This window comes from Mesoplodon mirus (genome assembly GCF_964341445.2).
Source record: "Mesoplodon mirus genome assembly, chromosome: 2".
In the NCBI taxonomy this organism is placed as follows: domain Eukaryota; kingdom Metazoa; phylum Chordata; class Mammalia; order Artiodactyla; family Ziphiidae; genus Mesoplodon; species Mesoplodon mirus.
In genome coordinates, this window is record NC_138977.1 from 16,435,935 (window position 1) to 16,463,798 (window position 27,864).

At 38.1% G+C, this 27,864-nt stretch overlaps 1 protein-coding gene across 1 annotated transcript in view; it reads left to right on the top strand.

The window, feature by feature from the left end:
* The window catches only part of EMCN (endomucin), a 95,012-nt gene extending 67,589 nt beyond the window's left edge, over positions 1-27,423 (top strand). Inside the window, exons 6-12 of the mRNA XM_082638300.1 lie at positions 6,341-6,433; positions 6,865-6,918; positions 8,747-8,842; positions 13,055-13,079; positions 14,353-14,414; positions 20,012-20,085; positions 26,461-27,423. Coding sequence (XP_082494426.1) covers positions 6,341-6,433; positions 6,865-6,918; positions 8,747-8,842; positions 13,055-13,079; positions 14,353-14,414; positions 20,012-20,046 — 365 coding nt within the window. The 3' untranslated portion in view covers positions 20,047-20,085; positions 26,461-27,423. The remainder of the gene's footprint in view (positions 1-6,340; positions 6,434-6,864; positions 6,919-8,746; positions 8,843-13,054; positions 13,080-14,352; positions 14,415-20,011; positions 20,086-26,460) is intronic.
* The last annotated feature ends 441 nt before the right edge of the window (positions 27,424-27,864 follow it).

A 27,864-nucleotide genomic window follows, 5' to 3' on the forward strand; every position in this document is an offset into this window, starting at 1 on the left:
AACCATACTCATAGCATTTATTGACTGGACTGCTGATGTGCCACTTACTTATATAATAGATCATTTTCCACTCTGATAATGAAAGCCTAGAGTAAACCATGCTCCCTTTCCCGAGTGTCAGGATGCTCAGCATCAATTCTTATGGCCAACACCAGCAACCGTATTGATGCTTGGTATTAACTCTTAGAAGGAGCTTATTTGTTTCTTCCATTTTCTTTTTTTCTGATTTCTCATTTTTATTTTATTCATCTTATGGCCTATATCATTGCTTAAGCACCTCTAATTCTTTCTGTTAAGAATTAATTTATAAGTAAAATTCAATTAACAATAACATGGTATCTCTTATTTTAATCCTTGACATACTGTTTTTTTTTTTCACATCTATCAACTTTGTGCTGTTCACCTTCCCTGTGAGAGCTCCTTAAATGAAATAACTATCTCATGTACTCTGTTGTATTTCCTTCAGCATCTACTGTTGGACCCAGAGTAGGTGTCTATTTTTTTTCTATTACTTCAGAATGAATGAAAAAAATTAATGAGAATGATTTTAAATAAGTACCCATGCTAATATTAAGGCAAAAAAGGAAAACACATGGATTCACTTCCTCCTCAACAGTAGTCACGTCTGCTGCCAAAAAATTTGTTTGTCCATTCAGCAAAACTTATGGTCGCTACTTGTACACACTGCTCTAGCGCTTGGGAAATATCAGTGAACAAAATAAAGATCCTTGCCCTCGAGGATCTTATATTCTAGTATAAGTATAGACAAACTATAATCAATACACGTATTAATTCACCAAGTTATAAAGCAAGGTGGGAGGTGATAAGTGCTATGAGAAAGAGAAGATGTAGAACAGTGTAGAAGGGAGGGATTATGAGTGCCAGAGAGGTGGGGACCATTTTCAGTATTGAAAAAGTGGTCAAGATAAGTCATAAAATAGGTTTGATAAAATACAAGAAGGAAGTGAGCCACCTAATACGTGGGGGAAGAGCATCTAAACAGAGCTACAACTTGAGGAGAGGACTGGTGTGTTAAAGAAACAGGGCAGGGAGAAAGGCAGGGGATATACCAGGCAGATTACCTAAGATTTGGTGGGCTATTTCAAGGACTGTGACTTTTCTGTAAGTGGAATGGAAAAACACTGAGGATTTTGAACAGAGAGGTGACATGATCTGACTCATGTTTTATAAGTATAACTCTGATTGCTGAGGAGAGACTGTCAAGTGAAGCAAGATTATCTTTTGCAAATTTTCGAGGAGAGAAATGATGGTAGCTTGGACCAGTGTGGTCATAGGGTCATAGGGTGGCATGCAATCTCTGAATTCCAAATATATTTTGGAGGTGGAGCCTATAGATATTCTTGATGATTGCATTTGGAATAGTATAGAAAGAGATGAATCAAAAATAACTCTGAGGCTTTTGGCCTGAGCAATTGGAAGGAATATCTGCCATCAGCTAAGATAGAAAGGCTTCAGATTGAGCAGAAATTCAAGTTTGGACATGTTGAGTTTCAGATTTTTATTATTTGCCATTACTACGAATCTGAAATTTAGGAAAGAGGTCTAGGCTGGAAGTATAAATTAGGAGATCATTTGCACTGATATTCTATTTAAACCTTGAAATTGACTGAAATCACCAATGAAATTAGTGTAGTTAGAGATGAGGACAAAGGACTACATTTTGGGGCCCTCCAAAACTGAGTCAGAAAGAAGAGACGAAACCAGCCAAGGAGACTGAGAAGAATAAGACATAAGGTAGGAGAAAAACCAGCAGTGTGTGCTCTACTGGAGCCACATGAAGAAAATGTGTGAAGGAGGAGTGAATGAGTTATTGTGACAAATGCTGGAAAGTTCTTTTTAAAAGTGAGACATGAATCCATCAAATTGCAGTTAGAGACCAGTTCCAATTATTTATAAATAATGAAAAAAATGAATAAGCAAAAAAAAAAAAAAATGAATAAGCATTCTGTTCAATTGAATTTAGCCCCTCAAACACATATCAAATGCGCAAATATCAAAAAGAAGTATAGGAAACATGGTGAAATGAAAATAGAACACACAGTTTTATTTTCTTTCTCACACTAGAATATTTTATCCCCTACTGCCTCTCACACTTTTTCTCCTGTTAATATCTGTGTATGATATGCCTTCCTTTAAGGAAGGTTTGAGAAGGCCGTCAGGGACTCCTCCAGCTCAAGTCCCTCCTCAGAGAAACCCATGGTTCCCAGGAGCAGATCTGCTTTCATATACTTGCCAGGCTCAATCACTGGCTGGGAGCAGCCTGCAGGAGGTATGGCATCAGCACAAACACAATGATGGAATTCAGAGAGCAGGTGGGGAACCTCAGTCAATTACACTGTAGTTTGCCTTCCATGAGGTGCATTCTCATAACCACCAGAGGTACCCTGGGACATCAATAAGGTCTTCTGTCTTTAAAACTTCCAATGATTTACCTAGTAATTGGTTACAGCAAGGGCCAAATGTGTTCCACTGTCAGATGGCAATAGGGTAAATTTGGTTTTTTTTTAACTTTTTACTTTATATTGGAGTATAGCCAATTAACAATGTTGTGATAGTTTCAGGTGCACAGCAAAGGGACTCAGCCATACATATACATGTATCCATTCTCTCCCAAACTCCCCTCCCATCCAGGCTGCCACATAACACTGAGCAGAGTTCCCTGTGCCATACAGTAGGCTCTTGTTGGTTATCCATTTTAAATATAGCAGTGTGTACATGTCGATCCCAAACTCACTGACTATCCCTTCTCCCCATTTTCCCCCCCGGTAACCATAAGTTCATTCTCTAAGTCTGTGAGTCTGTTTCTGTTTTGTAAATAAGTTCATTTGTATCATTTCTTTTTAGATTCCGCATATAAGGGATATCACGATATTTCTCTTTCTCTGTCTGACTTACTTCACTCAGTATGAGAATCTCTAGGTCCCTCCATGTTGCTGTGAATGGCATTGTTTTCATTCTTTTTAATGGCTGAGTAATATTCCATTGTGTGTGTGTGTGTGTGTGTGTGTGTGTGTATACATACCACATCTTCTTTATGTATTCCTCTATCGAGGGGCATTTAGGTTGCTTCCATGTCTTGGCTATTGTAAACAGTGCTGCAATGAACATTGGGGTGCATGTATCCTTTTGGACCATGTTTTTCTCCAGATATATGCCCAAGAGTGGGACTGCATGGTCACATAGTAGCTCTATTTGTAGTTTTTTAAGGAACCTCCATACTGTTCTCCATAGTGGCTGTACCAATTCACATTCCCACCAACAGTGTAGGAGGGTTCCCTTCTCTCCACACCCTCTCCAGCATTTATTGTTTGTGGATTTTTTGATGATAGTCATTCTAACTGGTGTGAAGTGATACCTCATTGTAGTTTTGACTTGCATTTCTCTAATAATTAGTGATGTTGACCATCTTTTCATGTGCCTTTTGGCCATCTGTATGTCTTCTTTGGAGAATTGTCTGTCTAGGTCTTCTGCCCATTTTTTGATTGGGTTGTTTGTTTTGAGGATATTAAGCCTCATGAGCTGTTTGTAAATTTTGGAAACTAATCCATAGGGTAAATTTGGGTATACATTATTACAATAGACTTGGTTCTGCAAGTCTCTTTATTACAAAAGACTTTATTCTGAGGTCTCTGCCTCAAACAGCCTGCTCCAATTTCTGGCCTGGAGTTTGCAAACTAAATTTAAGTCATAACATAGCATATCTGCAATTCAATAATCATTACAATCACCAAAAGTCAAGGTCTAAGAGCAAACTGATGTCATCTAAGAACACCATATACTCCAGTTTCTCCAGTTCCTGACTAGAGCAAAGAAGCTTCTGAAAACATGTAAGTGTCTGAAGAGTCATATAGCTTTACACTTAGAATATCTGAGAAAATTAGATAAATTGACTTTGGTTGAAAGACACAACTCTGTAGGTGCCTAATCACAATATAACAATAGGATATTATTATAAAGTAATATATTAATATAATATAAATTAACATAATTTTATAGTAATTATATATATTATAAACATATCAGTATCAACACTTCTAAGCAATTTAAATTTATTTTTACTCATTTAATTTTCACAACACTATGATGTAGAAAAATTATAATCACCATTTGTAGATGTGGAAACTCAGACACAAAGAGTTTAAGTGCCTTGCCTAAGATTCCACAGCAAATAAGTGCTAGAGTCAGATTTGAGCCCGCGTACTCAGTCTTCAGAATCATGCTCTCAACCATCCACTGTACCTCTCCTGTACCTCCTCTGCCGATGCCGCTTTAGTAGTAACGTGGCATAATAGAGTCTCAATGAAATCCACAGAAATCATAAGCTCTGAACATACCATGGCTCCATCTTAATTGCAGGAAGAATTACATTAAACTCACAATTTATGAATTCAGCCAAGACCTGTAATTTCATCAATATGATCACGCTAATGGACAGGGTTTCTCAAACTGTAAGTTAATTCCCATTAGTGGGTCATGACTATTATTTTTTAAAATGAATTAAAAGGGACTAGAAGACACCAGAAATCATTCAATGTAATAGAGGTGAAGTGTGTGTATGTGTGTGTATGTGTGTGTGTGTGTGCTGGTTTCAGAAATGATTTATTAACTAAAGTTTGAGGTTAAAAGAAAAAAAAATAAGTCTTTGTTCAAGGAGCCAACAAATCCTCTTTTAAGAAGGGTTAATTCTATTGCCTCCCTGTGGATCATTAGCAATAATGGCACTGGACAGTCAACACGTTTTAACCTTTTAAGGAGGAAAGCTTGGAGTTTCATCTGAACCAGATAGATTATACTCAGAACTGTAGCCGCCACCTAGCCTGTCTATGAGAAGGTAATAAGGTAGAATGTGGAGTCTTGAAAATTAACCCTTGGGAAATCCCAGGGGAATTAATGCCATTGGTTATATAATCAGCCATCTCATTCTCTACCAACACAACCAAAAGACCATTCATCCTCACTAGAACACTTGACACTGGAAAAAGCAACTAAGTACCAAGGTTTGAGCTAGTTCCCACTCTTGTATTTAAGATTCCTTTTTCTGCCTGCTCAGTGCACGAGCCTGACATTTTTCTTTGTTCTTACGGGCATATATCTAGCTTCCTCCCACAGATCTCTTGCCTGGCAAGAACAGACTCTTAACATTATTCTCCCCCCACAAATGTCAAAAATGCATAAGCATGCAGTGCGTGCTGGGCTGTGGGTGACAAAGAGGGAAAGATCCAAGGCAGTCATAGGCAATATCAATTTCTTTCATGCAATTATGCATGGCCTTCACACTCCTAAGGGGGCCATAATTGTAAGAGGTGCCTCTTAGTTTATCCAAGAAGTCAGCTACATCTTACTGCATACCCACAGTGGTCAGAGCTTCGTGTGGTGGATGGTGGGAATTACTGCCCTCAAACTCCAGTGTAGAGACAAGGCAAACAGGTGTGATTAAAAGATATTACTCCATATTTCAAGAAAAAGAATTATTTTTCAAAAAATGTTCAAAATACAAATTACATTTTATTACAGATTCACAATAAACGTTGTACACTTATAAAACATATAATTATCTATGTTTCCTTGAAATTTATTGAGATTTATGAGTTTTGAATAATAAATTTTTATTTATTATTTTTTTGTTTTAGTCCTTCTGACTAAAGATGGCAAATGTTGACTTACGCAAACAAATAATAATAATCAATTTAAAATTAACATTTGCCATGGTAAAAAGAGCATGGACAGTGGTGGAAATGCGTCCAAGCAGCAGTTACTCTAGAAAAGGCATACAAGTGTAAATCACTGCTGAGATAAAAATGAAGGGATCTTCTATTATTTTTTTCCCCAGTTCTTCCAACCAAAGTCTCAATTGCAGTCTTTCTCTTTGACCACTAAGAAACATTATAAAATCTGAAGTCCTGTGTACTTATGTCCATTTTAAGTATTTATAGTGAAAAAAAATCACTATCACTCAAAGTTGTAATATCTAAAATGTGATTAATGCTTTTGCATTGATTTGCATTCTTATGGGATGCAGAACTTCATGCAGTAGGTGATACAGTCTGTAGCCTGAGATGAGAAACTTGCTCAAGTATTTTTGGCCAGTTCTTGAAGATATAAGACTAACACCCAAGTTTTCTCATTCCAAATTTAATCATCTCTACAGGAGGAGATAGAATGAACTCGTGATTTAATGTATAATTGTATGTATCCCATTATTCAACAATAAGCAGTTTTTTACAGATCATCAGAAATGCGAATTGTTTGAATCTGCAAAGAAATCCAGTCAGAAGAGCAAATACTATCATCTGACGCTACATTTATCATTTTCCTACAGTTAACACTCTACAACCAGATGCATCGCCTTCCAGAAGCCCTACATTATCTTCAGTATCAGTAACAGTTCTGGAAAACATCTCCCAGTCTCAAGGTATGACTTCTGTGTGTATGAGTGGAAGCTTGCTTCGCTTGACCCTTTCTCACCAAGAAAACCTCACCAATTTAAAAAACAGCTTATTGAGGTATAATTTATACACAACAAAGCTGCACATCCTCAAAAGAGGGAGGGGACACGAGGAAACTTTTGGAGGTGATGACTCTGTCTATTACCTTGATTGTGGGGGTGGTTTCATGGGTATATGCATGTGTCCAAACTCATCAGATTGTATACATTAACTCCTTACCGATCTTGAGTCATAAGACAGAACTCTTTCAGAATGAGATAAAATGTTTTCACTCCAAGACTCATAGCTATAAATCACAGAGGCTCACCTAAACGGGGAGTGGGGAGGTGGGGGGGAGGATTGTGAGAATTGGCACACATTAACCAAAGGTGACTTTTTTTCTTTCTTAAAATAATAGGCACTGAGAACGCAAAAAATGCAAGCTCTTCTTCACCCAGCCCCTCCTATTCCAGTGAGTAATACGTGCATCTTCGTTCAAGGCAGTAGAACTGCAGAAGGTTTGAATGTTACCAATAAGGGAAGGGACTCAACTATAGACAGCCTTTTCTCAACTTTACTGAACCTGCAATCCCATTATAATCCTATATAATTGAAAGTTTCCTCCCCTTGAGTCTGGTTTTAATAAATACACTTTGGGGATTTTTTTTTTCTTACCTTAGTGCTAAGCAGCTACCACCAGGGGTCAAAGTGAATTGATGGGACTAATCTCTGATAAGCCAAAGTGCATGGGCAGAGATCTCCATAAAAATGAATTTTCACCTTTACAAAACTTTATCTTAATGTTAAAAATGGCCTTTTAAGAAAAGTTCCATTTTAGCATAAACACTGTTTATGCTAGGACTGAATAGAGAATATTCATTAATTTCCCTGAAAATTAAGAATAAGATGAAATATATATGAAGCTGTGATGATAAAAGATTATCTTAGGTTTAGGTAAAGTCATTCCATTCAATAAGTCAGTATTGCCTTTACTGAGCTGCTGATTCATGCCATCTTTATTTTGGGAGGCACTAATGATCTCATGTAAGGTCTGATATGAACCCAGCAGAACTTACTTAAAACAAATATTTAACCATAACAGTGGAGTGTAACCCACCCTACAAATGAATCGCCTAGCTATTCTCAACCCCCCGGTAAATATAAGGAGTACATATGCCAGCAGATGAGAACACCTAACTAAATAGTAACTATAACATCTATATCTCTACTTATATCCCTATGACAGCTTTTTCCTTTCTTCACTCTTGTTTTAACCTGGGAAATGACCGTCAGAAAAGAAGGCAGATGCTAAAACAAACAAACAGCAAAGCCCTTCTTTTAATGAGAACAGGAAAAACTCACCCTAGTTTACTGTAGCAACACCACTCCCCCAAGCAGACATTCACAAATACACACATGCTTATCTTTCTTGGACCATATTGTTCCACCATGATATCCATCTATATCCACTTATGTTATTGTATGCCTTTTTAGTCCTAAGATAATTTTACATAAAGATATTAGTGATTTTTTTTAAGAAGCCAACTTTATGAATAGAGCGTTTCCACTAGAACGAGAAGAGGATATATATTTCTTTTTCTTCCAGTTTTATTGAGATATAATTGACATACAGCACTGCATAAGTTTTAGGTGTACAGCATAATGATTTGACTTACATACATCATGAAACTTATCACAATAAGTTAGTGAACATCCATCACCTCATATGGATACAAAATTAAAGACATAGAAAAATTTTTTTTCTTGTGATGAGAACTCTGGGGACTTGCTCTCTTAACAACTTTCCTGTGTAACATACAACAGAGTTAATTCTATTTATCATGTTATACATTAAAACCCTAGTGCTTATTTATCTTATAATTGGAAGTTTGTGCCTTCTGACTGCCTTCATCCAAGCTATGTATTAGTAACTTCACTATAAAGTAGTAAAGAATATAAAGTGTGAATATGGTTCTGACCATAGGGGGCAGCTTCTGCCTGGCCAGTCTCCCATCTCCTCATTCCTTCAGTCACCAGGAAAGTGGGAACTGTCTTCCTTAGGTTTGGAGTTTTATTTCAGAAAGGCTACAAGACTGACATCAAGTGGATACATCAGAAATGACAACTAGGGCAAAACCCAGGAATCAGATAATTATCTTCTTTGCTTAAAAAAAAACTTCTTTTAAATAGAATGATGTTTAAAGAAGAAAGGAAGCATACATGCTTTCCCTCAGTTCATGAACTATTTGTTGTGAAATTCAATAGCCACTCTAACTGACAATGTCTCCAATACTTTTTAGGTATTATTTTGCCTGTGGTTATTGCTTTGATTGCAATAACACTTTCAGTCTTTGCTTTGGTGGGTTTGTATCGAATGTGCTGGAAGACAGACCCAGGTAGGTAACAGTGTTTTGTTTCATTTTGTTTTCCTAAAAGGAGAATATACATGCTCAGTCTAAACTGGAATTTAAACTCTTAAGAGGAGAGAGGAATCATACACAGAAACAAACTGCTGTATTGCTTGATCACAGAGGTAGAGGGAAAGGGGCATAGAAATCCATTGAATACTGGTGAAGGTAAGGAGTAGAAATTAGCTACTAATGGCAGATAATACCGAATACGGACACTTTTTTAAAATGAAAAAGCCCTAGTTTTGTGGGCGGTCAGGGGAATATGGTAGTAAAGAAGGCATAAAATGACATGCGTTAGCTATAGCGAAGATTTGTTCCATTTCCATATAACAGAGAATAAAGGGAAGTATCGCTAAGAATTTCACTTTGGGACCCATAATTTCAAGAAGAGTGTTTTGTGACTTATGTCCCTCCTGGGAGGCATGGCTTCCTCCCTATGAAGGTGTCTTCCACAACTGTGTGTTCTGCTAATTGAATGAGTTCCTCAGGATTGAACCCTATTGCAATTTTTAGAGGGATTCTAGTCCAACAGTTCTTTATTATCCTCCTTAATCTCTCCATTAGCTTTGGAAAGTCTTTCTTCTTTCATTTAAAATGACACTGCCTTCTTTTACAGCCTCACTCTTTTTCTTCTTTTTGCTGCTTCATCTTCTTCTCCCTGCCTCTTGAATATTTATGATTCCCGTAATGGCATTACATTTTAAAGCCTTTTTTAAAATAAACTTTTAAACCTTAGGATAGATTTAGATTTACAGAAAAGTTGTGAAGATAGGTAGAGAGTTCCCATCTGCCCTTATTATTAATATCTTACGTTAGTATGGTTTATTTGTCACAAGTAATTGACCGAAATTGATACATTATTAACTAAAGTCCCGATTATATTGAGATTTCTTTCGGTCTTTATTCAGTCTTTTTTCTGTTCCAGGAACTTGAGCTCTCTTTTTAGTTCATGCTTCCACTGAATCCCCCTCCAGTTCCCGGGAACTCACCTATGTTATCTTAAACTTCAATCTATCTTTCCATGTCAGACACCTTCCTGGTTGTATAATGTAGTGCCATGTATTCTGCTTCATCCATGTTATTCCTTCCCTTAGAATGTCCAGCCCACTGCTTAACTTTTATAACACACCTTAACTTTTATAACACACCTAATCTCCATCTTATCCATATGGATCTAGCTTAAAAACAAACTTAATCCATATTTTTTGACACCCCATCTCTTTAAGCAGAGTGGAGTGTTCTATTACTTCTAATTCCACAGAATTTAATGATAGTATTCATCACACTATAATATAGTTACTTCTCTATAAGCCTGCTCCCCCTGCAAGTCAAACATCTTATTCTGTCTAGGCTGCTGTAACAAAAATGCCATAGACTGGGTGGCTTAAACAACAAACATTTATTTCTCACAGTTCCCGAGGCTGAGAAGTTCAACCAACACACCATCAGATTTGACGTCTGATGAGTGCACTCTTCCTGGTTTTCAGATCTGCCTGCATCTTCTTGGGACGCAGATGGGACAAGAGAGTTCTCTGGGGTCTCTTTTATAAGGGCACTAAGCCATTCCTAAGGACCCTGCCCTCATGACCTAATCACTTTCCCAAGGCCTAGCATCCTAATACCATCACATTGGGCATTAAGATTTAACATATGAATTTTGAGGGGACACAAACATTCAGTCCATAACTTCAGGCAACCCCTCCAAGTCACAAACTACATATGACTCACATGGCATTGTGCATAATAAATAGCAGAGAGAGACTTATGATACGCTTGTTGAGTTAAATTTTGTAATTTTCAGTAAAATAGAACCTTTCCTTTCCTCACTTTAATTCTAAACAGTTCACTAACAGAACTCTACCTAAGTCTCATATACTGTTAAAAAATAAAAATGAATCATTTTTATGAGCCACACTCTTCTTTGTTTACCCCATGGACAATGTGCCCCCAGGACACTAATGAATGCTGTTCCTGAGGCCAATCCCTGACTGTGCAGGGCGCGGACAGTTTGGAGCCTGAGCAGGACAGTGCAAGGGAAAGTAGTGATATGAAAACAGCAGTGTCCATTTTAGCTCTTGCTGTAAAATAAGAAGAAAACAAATCAATGTCTTTCCCTCTGGGAGTTAGTGAATAAAATTCTTAATAAAGTCTGAAATATGTTTCCTCACTCAGTTTCCAGAGGGGAAATAGCATTTTTATAAATCAGTTTAATTTCTCTAAGTTTCTAAACCACCAATCCTATCTTTTATGGGAACTCAACCAATCTAGTTGAAGCCAGTGGGTGTTGAGTATACAGGATAGGGAAAAAAAAAGTGTGGGCTAAATCCATTAGTAAAAATACCCTGTACTGAAAAACTGTTTTGTATAGGAAGATTTGCAAATAAGTTATTTGAAAAGTTGGCACTTTCTATTAAAGGGGACTTTATAGGTGAACTGGATCATTCAGAAAAAATGTATGAGATTCCTACCACTATGGAGAGTTATTCTGAAGACATGCAATAGTTTATAACCAAGTTGGGCAATTGTACAATTAGCCAAATCTATTTGTCAACTTTGTTTTCCAAACAGAATTCACAGCATTGTTATCATTAAATTAGCACCATTAAATGCCCAGCGTTAATCACTCTTCAAGTATGTGGGTGAGACTTCATTAAGTTCAGAAAATTCGTAAACCCACTGTACTCTCTGGAAGCCAATATGAATCAGAGATTTCTGTATGAAATTAAGCTTATCTGGATAATGTTGACAGTAGTGTGAGCTTTAACCCAAATAACAGTGGCATATATGCAGAAAGTAGTCTGCTGGTATGCATCTATCTGCTAATGAACCCATATTGCAGTATTCTAAGAAAAAATATTAAAACAGGCAAACAAGAAAATATCTGCTCATTGTGAAACAGGGCTATGAGCAGTACAGGTGATATCATACATAACAGTTATAATGGGCATTTTTAAATGTTGTTAAAACCTTACTGATGGTAGGGAAGATGAAGTTAGATCTAGTTGGTGAACAGCATACCGTGCCATGAATTAAATTCTAGGGATAAAGATTCATGTTGGAGTAACTTAGCCAAGGTGACAGAAATAGCAGTAGCCAAAATTTTCATGGAAATCAACGTCTTTATAAAACAATCATGGTCAAAGTCAAGGGAATGATATTCAAAGGCATATCCTGATGACAAGAGCTACCTTAGAGATGAAAGGAAATCCAAGAGATGGGAGCCGAGCCATGGAATAAAATCACAGCAAAATCCGGAACAAAGCAAGGACCTTAAGTGATTACATTAAATATTTTGCCTAATAGGCCACAGATTAATGCAAGGTTTGACCAGCACAATCTGCTCCCAAGAGGCCATGCTCTTGTGCAAAATGAATCACTCTGCGTTCTCACGGGCCCGACTTGCTTTCTACCGACCCTCGTGGAACAGCCTGGCAAAGCGGGCAAAAGATTAGTTACAGTTAGTAGGCTCAGTGACGTTTTGTAGGGCACTTCTGAGAAGCTGAATCCGTGGGCTTCAGATGCAATTAGAAGCAATATCAGCATCATGGCTCACCACAAATACAGAGATTTAGGTCCCCAGAGAGAGCAACATATAAAGAAAAGCCAAAAATTCAAGTCTTTGTTTTAAGAAGGTAATTCAATACTCTGAGAAGAATTTGTTTCCAGAGATACTGAAACCTTTTTTGGTGTCTGTGGGGTGTAAATTAATGGATAATAGTTCCACACAGTGATACGAAACTGTAAGATTAAAATTAGCGGGAAGCAGCCGCATAGCACAGGGAGATCAGCTCGGTGCTTTGTGACCACCTAGAGGGGTGGGATAGGGAGGGAGACGCAAGAGGGAAGAGATATGGGAACATGTATATGTATAACTGATTCACTTTGTTATAAAGCAGAAATGAACACACCATTGTAAAGCAATTATACTCCAATAAAGATGTTAAAAAAAAAATTAGTCCAGAGCTAAGTTCAGTGGAGTTAGTCTAGTTGAGACTATACCATGAATGTATTAGCTGTGACTAAGGAATGAGTAGTTACCACGTCTGAGGAAATGGTCAGTGGGACGGGGAATGGGGCGAGAGACTGAAAAGTTAAAAATTGGCTTTAGAGACATCTTTGAGCAGAAAGTGGCAGGGGTCTCAGGTTTTTTGCAGCCAAGCTTCTCACAATTCTAATAAAAATTCCCTCCCCTCCTAGGCACACCTGAAAATGGAAATGACCAGTAAGTAATGCTGCATCATTGTTTTCTTCTAGAAGCTCTGACCCTGTCATTTATATAGGGGAAAGTATCGATCCTCTACTCATACTTCTTCTTCGGGTTTTTCAAGCATTTTGCAGAAGGCATAGTATATGGGGTTTGGCTACCTATTTGTCAGAGAGGTCTCAAGTATGAGAAATTCAACTGAGAAGTTCCAACAACTGGCTCTTAAGCTTGGGTAAAGTGGTAATATCAGAAATCAAAACTTGCCCCCCAAAACCATAGAAAAACATAGTTAGAGTTTTAAAATAGTTTTCCCATTGAAATTTTCAATATGCTTCTCACAATTAGGGAAAAATCATGCCTGCACCTTGAGACAGCTCTGAGTGGCTTTACTTTAACAACAGATGGTTATTTTGCTTCGACTTTACTAAAACAAACAAAGCAGTTGTTAGCAATCCAACCAACTGTTACAATCAAGGTGCCGCAAAGAGACAAACTATTTTAATGTCAAAACCAAATTCTGTGGTTAACTTTTCTGTGTTGATCTGACTTTGTAGCCTGCATTTTTGTGGGTGTTTTTGTATATTCATTGGGATGTGAACTTTAAGAATAATGTCCCTACACCACCTACCCTTCTTAATTAAAAGTAGAGGTTCTTGAGATGTCCAAGGGGAGGAACTGGGGTTTGAAATTATTTTGAGTCTGAGAAGGGATAGGTGGGAACTCTTGTTGAAATAGACAGTTCAGACACTATATTGCAGTATCCACGACCTCATGAAAAGGAATTACCCAGAACTCAGATCAGTCCAAAAGGTTTGGAAACATTTCCATGTCTTCCCCTCACAATTCAGAAGTGGAGGCATGTGCAACATGGACCTCATGACAGGTGGGGTTGTTTTTGTTTTTTTAATTTGGCTGTGCCGCTCGGCATGAGGGATGTTAGTTCTCTCACCAGGGATGGAAACTGTGCCCCCTGCATTGGGAGCACAGAGTCTTAACCACCAGACCACCAGGGAAGTCCCTACATGACCCATCTTGATGTTTAATTTAGCTGATGATCTGATCATCACCGTAACAGAATAACAGAGATTTATTGGCTTGATTCCAGAAATGAAAGTGCTATAAAAGTATATGTGTCTGTACATGAAGACACACAAGTTTTGCCATAGAAACACACACAAAAAATATATGCATGTGTATCTTCTTCTTTCTGTTTGTATCATGTTTACTTTCCTTCACAGATATGTAATGCTAATTACTGTGGTGCTAACTTAATGTTTTCTGTTCCAAATAGACCTCAGTCCGATAAAGAGAGTGTGAAGCTTCTCACTGTTAAGACAATTTCTCATGAGTCTGGTAAGCTCCCAGATTGTCGATTAGATGAAAAATTGTTATTTCAAAATCTAACTTCGATTTTGTTCATGTGAACATAACCAAAAAGCATAACTTCTCTAGAAAAACTCAATCATTAACTCCCAAGAAATACAAAATTCTCCTATGAAGGAAAGATGAGCCCTAGAAATATCATTTTTGGTAAGATTATTAGACTATCTGGCTTTTGGAGGTTGCATGCAGATGTGTTCTAAAGAATGGGTGGTGACTAGAGGCATTTTCTATTCTTCAGTAGTGGCAGAAAAAACATTAAGTATGCCACAGGGTTTTCTTTAAAGTATTGCTGTTGTTTTGTTTCATTTTTGGTAATGGTTGTGTACAGTCAACCGGAACTAGAATTCATCAGTTAAAATGTATATCATATTTTATATCACTTCAAATACTTTAATTGAGCTTCTCAGTAAGGACAAAACACAATTTCCTGTTGATAACATTTACATTTCTTTTTTCTAGTTTCTTAGGTTTTGATTTTGTTTGGTTTGAAATCTAAAAAGATTTTCAAAATATAGGTATGATTTGTATGAATTATATTTGTATCGTAAGCAATGAAAAATGAGATGCTAGATAGTTTTTAAAAATTAAAAAAACAGATTACATTTTTGTTTTGAGTAAACAAAATATTTAAAACATCAATATGACAAAAAAATAAAAAGTAAATAAATAAAGAGTAGTTATGAGTTTTATGAAACAATCTATGTGGCTCTAAATTAAATATCAAGTTACATCAAGACATTTACTATATTCAGTCCCCCCAATTTTACCTATACAAAATACTCCTATAATACATATGTTATGTGAAGTGAGAGCTATCAGATGATAAACATTATAAATATGGTACAAAAAACAAATTTGTAAAACAAAAGGCTATAAATATAGTCCCAACTGAAGAGCAACATATCAAAGGCTGAATGAGATCCCCATTTCAGGTAGGAGATTCTAACTAGACCAAACTACAACAGATAAACAAAAGAGTTGAAAAGCAAGGGTACCCAAAATCTGCAGAGACATGGCCAAATCCCTCATGGGAGCCATTTTCTTAAGAAAGACTTTCATTCTTGTATCTCTTCCACACTTCTTTATTCCCACACTGTTCTCTTGAAGGTAACCATGTGAATGAATGAAAGAGTAAAATTCCTCCACAGATAATTGGAAACCACTCACCAGGTTCTCCTAGCTGTTTACCAGCCTTGACTAAGTAGCTGAGCCTATTCTACTTGGTCAGGGAAAACCTCCAGGCAACCAGGCTAAACGTGAACTAGTCTTGAGTAAGGTTATGAAGGACCCGGAGTGTGACTACACCATTTATCAAGAAAAGTTCTCAGAATCTGCCTGTGACTTGTAAGCAGCATGACAACCTGTAATTTCATGCACGCTCCTTTATCCCCTCGGGATTTAAACCAAACACTCGGCAGCTTCTGGGGGTCTCCAAGCTGTGGACCAGAAGCCTCTGTATAGGAGCCCTTGGCTCTCCTGGTGAGGAGGGGGCTGAGATCAGGACCACCTGCTCTGCTACCTATTTCTACCAGGGAAATGACAATTGACACCAGAATCGCGGCTTTCAGGAGGGGAAATCCACAGAGAAACCTTGTGTTTCTTGGTTGCAGATTTGCTTTCTGCTTCTTCTTCAAGGCCCAAGGATAATTCTGTGTAAGCTACTATCTCCCACCCTCATACTAACTGCAATAATAAGTGGGTAGATCATGGTGGGATAGTTAAGAAGACCCTTAACTACCCAAACTTCCTTTTCTTCATAAGTAGCTTTTCAGGTCATAGGTCTAAGGAGGAAATATTTCTATGGAAATAATAAGATCTAGTCTCTGGTACTTTTATTTCTGCCAACCTCAAGTTAGGAAGCACACTTCTTTTAATAAAATAATCTCTCAAAAGTCAACCTAGCTGATTATAGAAAATATTTGGTAATAGGGGAAAACTAAAATGGGTGACTCAGAGTTGATTTCAATAGCCTAGAACTGATAATCTAAAACAATGCCCTCCGAATTCTCTTTGTACTACCACAGTTTTTATTAAAGTCTGTCCACCATTAACAGGATTTGATGGTTCCTGAAACACCTGCAAACAAATCTCTTTCTACCTTCTTTCAAAACTTATTCAAATATGCTTTCTTTATAAAATTATGCTCACCACACTCAATAGAAATTACATTATTATAATTATTTTCACTTAAATATCTCTTCCCTAATAGTGACACCATTCTAAAATATAACTAGAATAGTCTGAAATGATTAGGTTTTATACAAGTTCACAGGTTTAGCCTAAATTTCCACTATCTCCTATATAAAAATTTTTTAATAGTTAAAAAATACAGAAAAAGAATTTGATAGAACGAATATGTGACTACTTACCACTCAGAACTGATGATTGTTATATTTCATATTATGTGCTACATGGCCTGAGGGACATAGTATTAATTAATGCACCAATGTGGGTAACAGCATGAAATTTGAGATCCAATGGTCTTAAGAATTCATTGGATTGGTCAGTATGTCAATTTATAAACTCTGGTCTTACATCTCAAAATAAATTTTGCCATTTTAGAGGTCAATATATCATGTTTCCAAGGAAACAGAGCTCTGCAGCAACTCACCTTCAGGGGGAATGCCAGTGGATGCTAAGTTTTCTGGGTTTCTACAAGCCTCTATGTGTAATGGTTATTGTTCTGAGTATTTTCTCCGGATAAGACAGTTCCTTGCCTCAAATCCTCCTCCTCTTACTTGGCCGTGGTGTTCATCCAGCCACACTTCCTGCTTCTTCTAAATATGTTCTTTCTCAAGCAGGGTTCTTCCGTTGAAAATGTGGCCCATAATGTTTAAAATTTGATTATTTCAATTGGGAGCTTTCTTTAATGTAAAAGAGAAAGCCTATTAGGGCATACACAAGAATGTGCTTTCAGAAAAAATGAGCACCAAACATAGCAGATCACAGAGTCCTTTAGGAGAACATATAAGATGCCACTCAGGTTTAGTAAGAAGTCTTGCCAAATTAAACATCCTCATGATTTACTACAAGATATACATGTGACGATGCATTTTAAACATGATTCCCACTTACACCACTCCTCAGAAAGTTAACATACATTATCTCATTTCTAACATGTAAGGCTATATAAATATAAAGAAAATTGCCTAAATTAAGGAATACATGATTCCACAAAAGAAAGAAGATACTGTATCACTGAATTTAATTTCAAAGCATCACTTGGTTTTGAACTATTTGGAGGGAGAAAAAGCAGATCTGAATCCGTTTATAATATTCCTTTGCTTAGAAAACTCTGATAAGTTTTTATTACTTAAGATTAAGTTCCAACACTTTAGCATGTCTACAAGGTCTTTCATGATGTGCCAGATTTCACTTGCTCAAATTCTGAACCACTTAATAACATGTACTTCCCAGATGTCACTCATCTCCTATCCTCTGTGTTCCTCACTGAACTCAAGCTCTTTTGAAGGAGGAGACAGCACCTTGGTCTCCTTTGTCACTCCCACCTCCCCTCCTACGCATTGTGGTGATTATATATTATTCATATATTATTAGTATACTAATACTAATCAGTATGTTATGGTAATTACTCATTAAATGTACAGTTACTTTTCTGTTTATTTATGCTTTACAAACGTTCATTAACAACTAGAAATGAACAACTGTAAAGGTGAGGGAAAGATTCGTAGATGTATAAAACCATACAGAGATTCAGCATCTGTCTTCACAGCCCTTCAATAGTTGCGTCAATCATCTCTGCATTTACACCAAGGCTTCCTTGACTGTCCCAGCTGTACGTGGTCTTTCTCTCCTCTAACTGTTGATTGGCAAGTCAGCATGCATTACTGCCTTGAATATCTCTTCGTGGCTTAAACTGCCATTTTAATATTTGACCACGTTATGCATAATGGAGAATGGGGGAAAGTGAAGAATAGAAAAGAATTAAAAATTACTTATGAGAGAAAACCTTGATATGATCAGTATTGGCATTTGGTGTATTTCTTTCCAGTTGTTTTTTTTTTCTAGGTGTGTACGTACTTTGTTTGCTTTTACCATATATATCATTATTGTAACTGTTATTTGAATCATATGGTTATTGAATCTTTCCACACTTTCTATTCCCAGTTAGACAGACTTTGGGAGATACTAAGAATTGAAGTTTTTCATATGATTTGTTTTACATGACTCTGGCAGACAGTAGGGGTTCAATAAATGTTTCTTTTGTTTACTTCTTATTCCTGTACTTTATAGCCATGGATTCCAGGACATGCTGTGCATTTTGTTAAATAAACAATAGTGAGCAAAGGGTTGTAGTGGGGCAGGGGCTGTGAGGGCTGTTGCTCTGAGCCTGACATTTTTTGAAGCAGAAGACTTGAGGAACTCTTGAAGGGGAGTCCCAGGTTTGTTCTTCTTAGGTCTCTGGTACTATTTACTATCGCCATGACAGTGCAGGTAGTGGGTGACATCAATGGAGTCCCCAGAAGACTGGTTTCCTAGCTGGCAGATAAAAGCTGGAGCAAAACAATGACATTTGTTCTCAAAGCTGGACACTTGGACCCATACTGCTTTTATATAATGTGACTGCTGTTGTTACTTGAATCTACATGAAAGACACAGGTAATGTGAAATGCTTTGAACACAAATCCAAGAGCAAGTAAAAATGCTTGGGGGCTTCCCTGGTGGCGCAGTGGTTAAGAATCCACCTGCCAATGCAGGGGACACGGGTTCGAGCGCTGGGCCGGGAAGATCCCACATGCCGCGGAGCAACTAAGCCCATGTGCCACAACTACTGAGTCCACGCTCTAGAGCCCATGAGCCACAACTACTGAAGCCCGCGCACCTGGAGCCCGTGCTCTGCAACAAGAGAAGCCACCGCAATGAGAAGCCTGAGCACCGCAATGAAGAGTAGCCCCTGCTCACCGCAATTAGAGAAAGCCCACGTGCAGCAACGAAGACCCAATGCAGCCAAAAATAAATTAAATTAATAAATTAAAAAAAAAGGCTTGGGGCCTCTCAGCTCCCCATCGTCCTAAGTTAATATTTATCTTTATATTGATGATGGAATAACATTGTTATTTTGAGCAATGTTCCCTGTGCTGCTTTGTATGTCACCAAAGTATTCATGTTGGCCTATAAATTCATTTTCACAAAACTCTCACTGAATTATTTAAACAAAGGACCCTAGAATGTTTTCCTGATAAGATGGCATTTTAAATATATGATGTAGTTTTGCTCAGGCAGAGCCAGCTTATGGAACAAGCAAAATTCAATAATTTATTCCCTAGGGTGCCTCTCTTGCTATCACCTCCCAACTCACACCCCCTATCTGCAGGGAGTGAGTTAGCATTGCTCCTCTAGGGTAAAAATAAACAGTGGCCGAATAAAGCTCATAAATCTTGGTGAACAATTTCCAGGCAATACCAAGAGGTAAGTTGTGGCTCTAATGACGTTCTTGAAGGGAAATTGGACTTTCCTTGAAAAACAAAAAACAAGCCAAGAAACTTTTATTTTCATCGTTATTCACTCCCTGAGCTTATAGATCAAAGCATATCTTCTGTTTTTAGGTGAGCACTCTGCACAAGGAAAAACCAAGAACTGACAGCTTGATGAATCCTCTCCACACCTGGGCAATAAATATGTAAGTTCCCTAATTTCACTCACTGAGATACTCGTTAATATCTGTTTTGTTAGCCTGCTGCAGCTCAGATTATTTTTAAAGACTTTTGTAACCTGAAAAGTTAATAGCTTGTGTCAGTTAAACCATCATTTTCTATTTGTCTAAAAACAAACTCTAAGAACACTTGCTAGAGAAATAAATGTCTTGGGGGCTGTAGAAGATTCTTCCAGTTGCCCTGCCTATCTCAGGAATGATACAATTCATTCTTTCTGCCTGTTGGTAATGTTTCCTCATAGATGCAGTTTGCCTCTGCCTGGCTCAGCATATACGTACTTAACAGTGGCAGTTAGACAGGGTTCTATTGCTAAGGAAGATTTGCAGGACCCAAAATGACAGTTAAAAAAAAAAAAAGTATATGACATAGCAGCTGCATTAAGGTAAGAATGCGCATCACAGCCAAAGGCTGGCTCAGGGAGAGGGGTCCAGAGATGCCAGGTGGGAGGTCCAAATGTCCTCTCTCAGTAAGAACCGTACCCAGATGTACTTCCTCTCTGGAGCCAGGAACCATGGATGTGTGCACAAAGTACCTCAAACAAGGTGATCCAAAATGCACTCTCAGCTAGGGTTTCTTTCTTTTTTTTTTTTTTTTTTTTTTTTTTTTGCGGTACGCGGGCCTCTCACCGTTGTGGCCTCTCCCGTTGCGGAGCACAGGCTCCGGACGCGCAGGCTCAGCGGCCATGGCTCACGGGCGCAGCCGCTCAGCGGCATGTGGGATCCTCCCTGACCGGGGCACGAACCCGCGTCCCCTGCCTCGGCAGGCGAACTCTCAACCACTGCGCCACCAGGGAAGCCCTCAGCTGGGGTTTCTTATACAGTAAGTCCCCTACATATGAACCTTCAAGTTGTGAACTTTCAAAGATGCGAACATGCGTTCCATCAACGTCAGGCATGGGTGAAATTGCACTCTGTCTCCTATACCTCACGACCCTTCAGCTCTACCATCCCCCACCTCCTCTCCCTCCTCCAGTCAGTAACTCTTCTTGCCTGTTCACTCGATGCCAGCCCCTGTATGCCAGCTGTTGTACTGTCCTACTGTACTTTTCAAAGTACCATACTGTAAGAGTAAAAATGTTTTCTTCATTTTTTGTTTTTTTTAATGTACTATTTGTGTGAAAAGTATTATAAACCTATTACAGTACAGTACTATACAGCTGATTGTGTTAGTTGGGTACCTAGGCTAACTTTGTTGGACTTACGAACAAATTGGACTTACGAACACAACTCTTGGAATGGAACTCGCTTGTATTATAGGGAATTTACAGTACCCAGACGGTCATGTAGGCACATTCTTGCTGTATAACTAGATGAGTGACAGAGCCCTCCAGGTGTCTCAATGAGACCAGATGCAAGGTGATCAATCTCGTTACATTAATTGTTAATCAATGCATAACTGAAACCTCTCAAAACTATGGTTACAAGCAACTGCTATTCTGTGTGTTCCATTCTTTGACCAGGAGTCAGTGCAATGCAGGTACATGTCTTATTTCGGTAAAACAACTCAGCCCGTTTTCAGGCCTGTTGGAATTAACCTTTCCAGCTTAGCATGGGACTGTCTTTTGCTTTTCTAGAATTGGGTAAGAAAAGTTTCTTTTGATTTATTTTTCACAAGCAGCATTGATGAAGTGCCCTCACAATTAGTGTTTGATAATTTTTAGAACCTGCAGAGAAATTTACCCTTTAGCAACTAATAGTAAAAAAGCAAAAGAACAGATAAATAGGTGTATGCCCAGAATTGGCCTAAACACAATGGTGGTCACTCTGGGTAGCTTCCGGGGGGAATATCATTGTTATGCCCACTACCTATGTCTACTTCCCAGCACAAAGACAATGCTGTTATGGATACTCAGCCAGTGTTTATTGAATAAATGATGCCAGCCATGCTTCTCTGGCCAGGAGCAGGAGACGTAAACAAAGGAGTGTCATCCAGACATGCATCAGTGTCAGAATTTCACCCTTCTCTAGCCAGCAAGGGGTGGGTTAGGATGAGAGGAATCTGGGCCTTTGCCTATCCTTTTGCAATGCACTCTTTCAGATGCAAGACTCAAGAACCTGAGAAGTGTGAGAAATTTGTGGAGACGTGGTCCAGCCCTCCCTAGTATATGGCAAGCTTCCTTCCGTACAAGCTATGGTTTATTTGCAATGCTGTGGCTAGTAAAAGGATGCTTTCCAGATTGTTAAAATGCTCAAATGTTAGTGACTAATTGTCCAGTTTGGAGGAAGAAGTCTTCTGTTCAGTTGGAAAGAGAAAGAAAGAAAAGTCTCTGTGCAGGAGACAGTCTCTCTACAGGACAAAAGGAAGAGTATTGACCCAAACAAGCTCAACAAAATGAATTATTATCCAACTCCCATTCCTTTCAATTTTTGTACTTTAAAAAATATTCCTAGCCTCTAATCTCATGTCTTTTGATTTGCAGAGGTAAATAGCTTCTGTTGCCTTTCTGAGTAATTGTGGAATTACATAACAATGTTCTGAAGAGTAAAGATGAAAGTAATGGGAAGAAACATGTTTGAAATTGGTCAGTTCTATTGTCTACTTGTCTTACCCTTTTTCAATATATTTCTCTTAGCAACCATTGTACTTTAAATGTAGTAACCGCTGAGTAATTGCTTTCTCCTAGAAATCAGATATCACCTAGAAATAAGATATCAACTCAGAAATTCAGGATAAATAGGAATGCATTTATCAGAACTAGAAGTTGAGAAAAGAAGTTGAGAAGTCTTTGGATTGCTATGCAACAGCAAACACTGATATGGAAACATTCACTCATGTTAAAATTTTTCACCTCAGGATAAATTTCTAGATGTATTTAATGCCTGCTGCTTCGTATAATGATCACCTATTTTGTGCTGAATGTTATATTTAATGGAATTCCAAAATACCTTTAATCTATGATCCTTGCCCTCTCTGCAAAGCTTTGTCTAGTGAGAACATGAAATCACACACAAGAAATAAGAAAATAGAGAAAAAATTAAAAAGCTATATGGGCATGATTGATACAATTGATCAATTCAATCTAGTTCTAAAATCTCTTAAGACTTTTATGTCAACAAGAGGAAGGTTGATAGGAGTTTCAAAAAATATTATCTTTCACTGCAGATTTATTGCTATATTTAGGGACCATAATTTATTTAGAATAAGAAAATGATCATTTTAGTTTAAACTTTCCCTGTGTAATTCATTTTCCTCTCAGCTATTAGCTGATACCTCCCTCAAAATGGTTATTTGTGCAAAAATAACTTGGGGTAAGTTTTGAAGGCCACTGGAATCAAAGATTAGAGATACATTAGCTGTATGTACTTCTATACATATTTGTGCTCACTTATAATGCAAATATGCTCTGTTATCTTCTTCTGAGATTAATTCTTTTATGACAAGAGATTAATTCTTTTATGACAAAGTGACAAGGAATTGATTTGCTGTTACATAGGACTTCTGCTAAGGCCAGAATTTTTATGCCAAAATGTAGAGCAGGAAAGCACATCCTTTTCTTACTGATGCCAACAAATGGTCTGAACAAGTTGGTGAATAATGAGTGTGAAGGGACATTAGCTAATAATATCTATATGGGGAAAATATATATAAAAAAACTAAATGTAAAAAAAAGTAGAAGAAAAATTTGTTAGGTTTTATTATGTGTCTGATTAAGAATTTTCAGACCATGAAACAATATAACACAATGGAAATAATAGGAATTCTACTACATCATGACTTAAAACTTCCAAACATAAAAATTATCATAAAGAAAACTATAAATTATAAATTGGGAATATGTTTGTCATAAATATGAGACCAATTCATTAATATTTTAAATATACAAGGCAGTTATACAAATCAGAAATTTTTTAAATGAGCAAAGGCCATGAACAGGCAATTCACAGAGGAGGAAATAAAAATGGTAATATAAAATTATAGAAGAGTTCCTGTACTGTTACTAATCAAAAATGGAATTAAGACCAAAAAACTTATAACCTTCAATTACTTGAGTTTTTCTTTTTCTAAGTTTTAAAAATCATACTGGTGAAGCAAATAGTATCATATGCTGCATTTGACAGTATAAATTGGATTAACTGGATTAATCTTTGCAAAGAACAGCTTGGTAATATTCACTAACAGACTTAACATATTCACATTTGTCACCTAGCAACTTCACTTTTAGGAAATTTTCAAAAGGAAATGATTTGAAATGTGATTAAAGATTAATATACAAAGAATGGTAGCCAACATTTAGAAACAGCATGTCCAGTGGTATGGAGATTTCAGATAAATTAGGTATGATCCAATCGATGACATTATACAACTAGCAAAAGTGATTATCAAGACAAGTTTTAAATTGCATGTAGACATGTCCAAGATCTATCTTACATGAGGAGGAAAACAATTTTAGAACTGAAAAGAAAGTCTTTTGATTGTTCTGAGAGCAATCCTGTGCTGTAGAAGGGAGGAGACCTACTGCCACCTGGCCGCTCCCTCTCCACTAGGCCTCCTGTCCGTTCTGTTCCAAGCCACCTGCCAGTTTAAGAAGTGAGGGGAGTTTCAGATCAACGAAGAACCAAGGGGCAGCAAGACCAATAACTTGTATGAAAGTCTCATCCCACAGATCCTCAACAAAGTGGAATGTTACCCATTTCTATTTTTCTTGCAGATACAATTCACTGTCCTTCTGTAATTTTCTAAATGATACCCTTGATAATCTAAAAGCATCTTTGTGAACTTCCAGAAAAGCTTAACATGTTTTTCAATTATTTTTCTTACATTTTAAAATGAATAATGGGGGCTAAAAAGAAAACATCACAAGTAAAACAAGATTTATTTTCTGATCCTAGTCTATGGCCTTCAACAGATTTCTTTATAATGCTTTGCAGTAGGTTCCACATCTATAAAACCAGGATAGAATGACATTTTCTCCTAGAACCATTGTGCTGCTTTGCTTATAAAGTGTTGTCAATATGATTAAAGAATCTATCATGGGGGCTTCCCTGGTGGCGCAGTGGCTGAGAGTGCACCTGCCGATGCAAGGGACACGGGTTCGTGCCCTGATCCGGGAAGATCCCACATGCCGCGGAGCGGCTATGGCCACTGAGCCTGCGCGTCTGGAGCCTGTGCTCCGCAACGGGAGAGGCCACAACAGTGAGAGGCCCGCGTACCGCAAAAAAAAAGAAAGAAATGCCCTGCTTTACAGTCCTTTCCACAGACTAAGACTTGACCTGGATCCTGTGTCCACTCTCCGTTCTTCCAACTGTCCCGCAAGACAGGGTGGTAACCAGTGTCCGGCTCCCGCACTGCAAGGCAGCAATGCAACCATCCCCAGCAAAGGTCCTGCCTCACCGACCATGCCATGAGGGAGCAAGATGCAGGTCTCCACCCTGGTCCACTGCCCACCCTCACCCCCACCATATCATCCTCCTCCCAGACTCCAGCAAACCACCAGTACTGTCATCAGCAGCACGGCAGCACCCACCCTGCCATGCCGGGCATGTGCCCCTTTCCCAATTAAAGCACAGAAGCTTCCATCTCCTGCTCTTTGGGGGGGCCAATACAGAAAGTTCTTTCTGTACCACAAACAAGAAAACCCAAAGTAATAAACCAAAGCCCCAACTCTCCTTTCTGTGAAGGAGAAGTACAGAGTTGCCTGTTCACTCTTCTCCCTGATAAGTACACGGCAGCAAAGCATGAAAGTTGTCAATCAATTTCTTAATTACTCACATTGTTACCCCAAGCAACACACCTCGAACGATGTCGCGTTAGTGATAGGGTACAGTGAAGTGCTTTAATCAGAAGAGGAATACGATGAGATTTGTGCTTGAGACACATCACTGAGTGTTCAGTGTGGAAGATTAATTCAACAGGAGTAAGACAGGAAGCCGAGAGGTCAGAGGACTCTTTCAGTATTCCCCGGGAAAAGGACAAGGGCTTCACCAGGTCTGCAGGTACAGTAGGGATACAGAGGAAGAGGCAGAATAGAATAAAGAATTGTCTGGAAGGTAAAGTTCTCCAGAGGTAGGGATTGTGTGAATGTAGGCATTGGGGAAGGAGAACTATTAGGGGTATAGATTATGCCCACACATCTAGCATGTGTGCCTGGATGGATCATGAAGGTAAGAGCAAAGATTGGAATTACGGAGCGAGAGGGAATAGGTTTGGGAGGCAGTCTAGTGGGTTTCCTTTCAGACTCGTTGAGGTTGAAGTGCTTATGAGACATTCCAGTGACTCTACTGGGTGGAAAAATTCAGCTGGTCACTAACATCTCTTACCAAGAGATGGTCTCCCCCAGCATCTCTACTTCTTTACTTTCTCGGAATCTGAACTTTTTTGTTTCCCCCTTTCCCACCCCACAGGCTTACTCTTCAGCTTCTGTGCTCCAGGGGTAGAAAGGGAGAAAGCCCTGTGGATTCAATCCTGACCTCCAATCCTGCTCGCCAGTGTGCACCAGTCACCTGTCCCAATAAAGTGATGTCCAGATGACACGCAATAATCCAAGAGAATCGGAAACCATCCTGGGCCTCTCCTGTCCTTTAAGATGTGAAAAAACACATTATCACATTTTATAGGAACATTCCTAGGGGAGGGAATTTTAGGAGGGGCATCTGTGTGCAGGTAACCTGACAGCCCAGGCAGGTGGCTTCACTGATGAAATGACTGTTCCTTGAGTTTAAAGTTTTCAGAACTAACATTTCTTATCCACGGAGACTTTCCTACTTTCTCAGTGTTCTTTTATTACCTAACGTTTGTATTTATTGTTTTCCACTATGTTGATGCAGGGAAAATTTGCAAGTGTATTATTAAATATTGGGTCGAAATCCTGCCATGCCACTTTGTACATAAAGATATTTTATTCATACTTCCATGTGTTACTTTTCATAAATAGTTGCTGTACTCAACACACTAAAAATATGATAATATGACTGTGAAAAGGGCAATGATATTGTCTTCCCATAATTATGAGTATTTTTGGATTGATTATTAGACTATGAGAACTCACTAATGAAAGGCATCTAATAAGTGAGAAAGGGACAAAGGATTCACGTATCAGACCCTATTCAAGGGAAGTCAATTTACCATTTCTTTGGTCTTTCTCTTTGTAATTCACACCGTGTGACAAGGATGTAAGGGCATTTATGACACTGTACTGCATTCATTACGAAGATAACAGGACTGTGATTTTTCATAATCCATTTGATTGACACTATCTCTGTGCATTTTTATTTTCTTTTAGAAATGTATTGATTTGTTCTAGCAATCATTGTTAAATCTCCAGTTTGTAGAAACCAACATTTCATAAATACATAATTGTGATATTATTTTTCAGTGTATCACTTTCCTAAAAATACCATATGATTATAGCTGCCACTCCGTCGGGGTCAAATTCTTCTGTTGAAGGCTGAATGATAAACCTTGACCACTCCTTGGACACAAGGGATCAAGACATCATGTTGGCTGAAGTTCTGTGGAAAGTTTTGGAACGAAAAAGCTGCCAGTGGCAGCTCTTTAACTTTTACGATTACCTAAGCTGATTTCGGTGCTAAATTATCTTAGTGACATGAGGACAATGTAATAGAGACAGAAGGGTACATTTAAAACTACCTTTTACAATTTATTTTGTTGCAGTGTATTTTTAAATGGTCAGCATTGAGGATTATGTGAATAATCATTTTGGTTTTTGCTCCCTGATGTCTGCACTACTTCTAATCAAGAACACCAAACAAGAATACTTATATTTTTTACTGGTACCTCTTTATGTT